This window comes from Bombina bombina, chromosome 7 (genome assembly GCF_027579735.1).
Source record: "Bombina bombina isolate aBomBom1 chromosome 7, aBomBom1.pri, whole genome shotgun sequence".
NCBI lineage: Eukaryota > Metazoa > Chordata > Amphibia > Anura > Bombinatoridae > Bombina > Bombina bombina.
This window is the reverse complement of record NC_069505.1, coordinates 616,150,951-616,156,900: the sequence shown is the minus strand read 5'-3', so window position 1 is coordinate 616,156,900 and position 5,950 is coordinate 616,150,951. Positions and strand designations below refer to the sequence as shown.

The window sequence follows — 5,950 nt, the reverse complement described above, 5'->3', positions numbered from 1 at the left end:
ATGTATGAGAATTTTTAATCCTTTTTTATTTTTGTGGAATCCTTTTATGAATTTTTATATTGTCCATATTTTATGCTTCATCTCCTAACATACATTACATTATTATTTTTTACATACTGTATATATCAATTTTCCCTTCAAACTCCTGAGGAGCTTTAGATTTATTAATTTGTTGCACATGATAGTTCATTTTTTCTTTCACGTTACCTCTTTTTTAAATTACACATAGTGAATCTCAATCACCTTGTTATGAAATGTCATAAAATTTATTGACACGCTAAAATTTGCCATAAAACACGCTAACATTTGCCTTCAAATCCCCATTCACAATATTGTTTTATATATATTGATCTTTTTATCCCATCCTTCACTTTGCCTTTATCCCCGATTTTTACAAAAAAATTATGAAATGTCATTAATGTTTTGACATGTTCAATTGCTTCAAAATCCCCATTCTTATTATTGCATTAAACCTATTGGTCTTTTTTTCACATTTTTCACATGGCCGTTTTTCTATTGGCCCTTATCCCCGATTTTCTTAGATGGTGATTGGAGGTGTTCTTATTTATGTCACTTCCGCCACCCTCTTAATCACATAAAAAGTACTAAGCTTCGTTTTCACTAACTTTTTAAAAACGACCTGTACATCTGTATTTTGATCACAACTAACCCCCTTGGATTTCACATATACGTATTATCTAGTTCACAGTTATACATGCTATATGTTCACGCCACACAATCTCCCTTGTCATAGACACAGTTAGTGCTGTTAATTTGATTGGCCGCTTGCTCAGTTTTTTTAGATATTTGATTGGAGACTGTCTCATTTATATCACTTCCGGTTTCGCTCCGATCATTATGGAGTAAGCGTCTTTTGCACATGTTTTTTATATTGTGAGTTATATTAACTGCTGTAAGATTATCCAGGTATTTACTGATTAATTATTATTTTTTTGTTATTCCTTCACATCTTTTAAGATAGCACTATAAACGATACATGAGGGGTATTTAATTAGAGTTTACAAATAATGTCACTAAGTCATTATATCAAATATATCATTTGGATTCTTTATAATGTTCTTATCTGTTTTCAGAGATTTTAATAAATGTCTATTTTCAAACACTGTCAAATGTGAAGTACATACCGCAAATGAAGGGTTAACTATTGTAAGACAGCCTCTTTGGAGGAATACTTTCAGGTGTCTGTCATTTGTAATTTTCTTAATTGCTATAGGTGGTGTATATATAAGTACTACTTTTCAGTGTGTTTCATATGCCTGATGAAACAACGTTTGTGCTGAGAAACGTGTTGCATTAATACAAGGAGGACTTTTTTTGCCCTACCTGCTGGTTCTTGTTTTTAATAATGTTTTAATAAATCTTTTTTAACTCCATTTCTGGAACTGCCACTGATTTTTTACATACCACCTATGTTCTAATATCATTGGGACTGAGACTACCCTGCTGTGAAGCCTTTGTCAAGTTCCTTTGTTTGCTCTGGTCTCCTGCATCCAGCGTGTGGAGTTGCTCCTGTGGTCAAGTTTTTCTCTTAGTTTCTAAGAGATTCTCCAAGAGTGATCCTGTTGCCACAAAGGATTACAGCAAACTGGGTTGCTGTGAATGCCCAATACCTGTCTGATAGCACTGTATGAGTGCTGTGAACAAATGTGAGCACCCTGTTGTGGTTATCTACTATTTTTTTCATTCTACTGGTACACACAAGCGCCTCTTTTTTGTCTTCCTGTGTTCTTCCTAGATGTCATCCTTTGTTTGATGTAAGGAGAGAGCAGCTTACGTGTCCTTCTGTGCAGAATTTCCACCATTTACCTCTCCTGGATTTGAAATTTGGGACTTTTTATTCTTCAATTTTGGTTTGGTACTTTAAAATAATCTTTTTTCTGTGATTGTTCTGTATCCCTATAGAGCATCCCCTATTAGGATCTCCTTAGTGTGATCTTTGTTTGTAGGCTTTCTCAAGAGGAGCAGTGATCAGGTGCGTAACTCACTGCTATGTGGGCTTTTATATACACAGAGTGTGCCCCAGGGGAAGTGTTTAAGTACTTGAATAAACACACAAATGGAACAGTGGACATAATTATCCCTCCCGGCAATAATGTGCCGGTACATCATAAATATCAACATAACTCCTCCTAGATCCACAGTCGTTACTTTACCAAACATATATTAAATAAAATCAAGAATGTAATAAAACACACACACTTAACTGAGAGTATATCACAATGGTACTTATAAAACATTATTTATAAGACACTAAAACATTTATATATATAAATATATTTATATATATTTATGTTCAGGTAGTTTTCATTTGCCCTTATACAACAAAAAACTAGTAAAGTTTCTCTCCTAAATGTTGTATGCTAGACTCACACATTAATATTAATGCTGATTATTTTTTAATTATTTTTTTGTGGGTATGAGACATAGTAGTTTGCATCCTTTTCTAGATTACTGAGTAAATTCCCAAATAGACAGCGTGATCTAATTTTATCTAATTTTCTTATCTTCAGGATACCTCCTGTTGCTATATTCTTTTTAAATTGACTGGAAAGTCCAATAGTGGCCCATTAAGTAATATGGGAGGTGCCCAGATCAGAGAGTACTCTAACCAAATAGAAATTTGAGTGTCTTATTTTCTTTTTTTGCTCAGTTTCATCATATTGAGGATTATAGGCACTACATTCAGGTCACTTAGCTTTGTGGATTCTGTTGTGTGTATTGTATGTATTGTTACTTTGTATTGACTGTACCCTATTTCTTAAACCTCAATATTAATATGTGAAAAACAATGTGACATTATTCTAAAATGTAATGATTTTTTATAAACATTTTTCCATGGCTTTCATAACTTCTCTATTTCTTAAGCTATAGACTAGTGGATTTAACACCGGAACCACAGCAATATACAGTAATGAAAGAATGATTTCTAATTTCTGTGAATTTTCAGACTTTGGTTTCATGTTCATACTTAGAGAGGTCACACAAAATAAAATGACAACCGTGAGATGTGAGGAACAACTGGAGAACATCTTGCTTCTTCCATCTGAGGTCTGAATCTTCAGGATGGTTGATATGATGTACATATACGAGGTTATGATCAGTATAAAAGGACAACATCCCACTAGCACACCACCAATACTTGTAAACATTTTAATGTTTGTTGTGTCACTGCAAGAGATCTTTAACACAGTTTGGAAATCACAGAAGAAATGGTTAATGTCTTGTACATCACAGAATGTCAAGTTAGTCACCATCAAAGTCAAAATTAATGATATAATCGCTCCAAGAAACCAGGAGGTAAAGGCTAAAAGGATACACACCATTTTGTTCATGATGAGTATATAATGCAGAGGAATACATATAGCCACATAGCGGTCATAAGCCATGGAAGCCAATAATAAAAATTCTACAACAACACATAATGTAAAGAAAAACATCTGTGCAAAACAGCTTGTGATAGAAATGCTGGTATCTCCGGTGACAGTGGTGACCAGTAGTTTGGGTAAAACCGTAGAGACGTACACAATGTCGTCAACTGACAGATTGCACAGGAAGAAATACATTGGTGTGTGAAGTTGAGACACCAGGCACACAGCAGTAGTAATCATTAGGTTACCAATTACAGCCAGCAGATACATGATAAAAACTCCTGTACATACTACAGCTTGGTTGTTTGTGGAAACAAAAAATGACACTAGGAAGAATTCTGTTAGTGATGTGTTGTTTGTTACAATTACACTTTCGATATTTCCTTTGGTAAAAGGGGAAAATAAATTGGAGATAATATTTATTTTATTCACAGTATGGATATTTCTTTATTGCTAAGTTCCTGATTATTTTATAGTGATGCCTGTTCTAGACTATTTAATATTACCCCTTTTCTTACTAACATCAGTATAAAGATCATTGGACCTTGTTTACTAGAAAATGATCTTTTTACAAAATAAGTTCCACTATATTTACTAAAAGTTAATTAAAATCATAGTATACGTCTTGTACTTACATCTGTCTTGCTATAGAACAATATATCATCCAAGTCAAACATTTTTAAAAAAAAATTAACATCACGTTTGCTAATATTCAGGTAGATTACGAGTTTTGAGTTATGGCTTTTAATGCTGAAAAAATGGCAATTTCAGCGTAAAAGCAGTAACGCCGCCATTGGGAGTCGTGTCGGTATAGCTATACCGCAAGCATTTTAGCCTGTAACGCAATGTATAGTCCGTGGGATTTTCATAGTGCCGGTATTACAGGTTGTGCGGTGAGGCTAAAAAGCTTGCGTTACAGCCTATACCGACACGATCCATAAAGCCATCTGAGACCAGTAGTTATGAGTTTTGCGCAACAAAAATATTTCACAAAATTCATAACTAAAGTGTTACAAAGTACACTAACACCCATAAACTACCTATTAACCCCTAAACCGCCACCCTCCCGCATCACAAACACTATTTAAAACTTATTAACCCCTACCCCACTATCACCAAGACTATTAAATAAACCTATTAACTCCTAAACCGCCTCCTCCTGAAATGGCCAACACTATAATAAAGCTATTAACCCCTATTTTGCTGCTTCCCGACATCGCCACCACTATAATAAAGCTATTAACCCCTAAACCGCCATCCCCCCACATCACAAAACACTAAATTAAACTATTAATAATCCCTAAACCTAACACCCCCTAACTTTAAATTAAAATTACAATAAAGTTATTAAAATAAATAAAAACTTATCTGTGAAATTAAAAAAACTAAGTTTAAACTATAAATTAACCTAACATAACTATTCTAATAAAATTGAAAAAAACTACCAATTAAAAAATATAAATTACACAGGATTTCAGTAGCTCGCATCCTATTGGCTGATTTGAATTTGAAGAATCAAATCAGTCAATAGGAATGCAAGGTACGCCATTTTGAAATGGCTACCTTGCATTAAAGCTTCAGTGTACGGTGGTGACCACGCAGGTTGTCTTCAAGGATAGCTCCGGTCCGCGTGGCCGGGATGAAGATAGAAGACGCCACCTGGATGAAGACTTCTTGCGGCCTGAATGAAAACTTCTCGCCGCCTGGATGGAGATGGATGTCCGGACTTCAGCAACTGTGAGTAGATCTTCTGGGGATAGTGTTAGTTTTTTTCATTTTTTGGGTGTTTTTTTTGTTTTTGTTTTTTAGATTAGGGCTTTGGGCTTTTTTAAAAAGAGCTAAATGCCATTTTAAGGGCAATGAAAAAGAGCTGAATGCCCTTTTAAGGGCACTGCCCATACAAACGCCCCTTTAGGGGCAATGGGTAGCTTAGGTTTTTTTTATTTTGAGGGGTTGGTTGGGTGGTGGGTTTTACTGTTGGGGGAACTTTGTATTTTTTTTACAGGTTAAAGAGCTGATTTATTTAGGGCAATGCCCTACAAAAGGCCCTTTTAAGGGCTATTGGTAGTTTATTGTATGCTAGGGGTGATAATTTTGTTTATTATTTTTTGTAATCTTAGTGTTTTTTATTTTTCGTAATTTAGTGTTCATAATTTTTTTAATTTTAGATTTTTAATTTTTTTCGTAGTGTTAGTTTTTTTTTAAATGTGAATTTATATTTTTTAATTGGTAGTTTTTTTAAATTTTATTAAAATAGTTATGTTAGGTTAATTTATATATATTTTTTTTATTTCACAGGTATGTTTTTATTTATTTTAAGATAGTTATACTGTAATTTTAATTTAAAGTTAGGGGGGTGTTAGGTTTAGGGGTTAATAGCTTAATTTAGTGTTTTGCGATGTGGTGGGCTGGCGGTTTAGGAGTTAATTGGTTTATTTAGTAGCAGCGATGTGGGGGGCCAGAGGTTTAGGGGTTAACAGCTTTATTTAGTAGGGGCAAGGTGGGGGGCCGAAGGTTTAGGGGTTAATAGCTTTATTATAGTGACGGCAATGTCGGAGAGT

General features: G+C 34.3%; 1 protein-coding gene across 1 annotated transcript; it reads right to left on the bottom strand.

Annotated features, from left to right (window-relative positions):
• Positions 1–2,840: 2,840 nt before the first annotated feature.
• LOC128636720 (olfactory receptor 1G1-like) lies at positions 2,841–3,659 on the bottom strand. The gene has a single exon (XM_053689705.1). The coding sequence runs from the start codon at positions 3,657–3,659 to the stop codon at positions 2,841–2,843; it is 819 nt and encodes a 272-aa protein (XP_053545680.1).
• Positions 3,660–5,950: the final 2,291 nt, after the last annotated feature.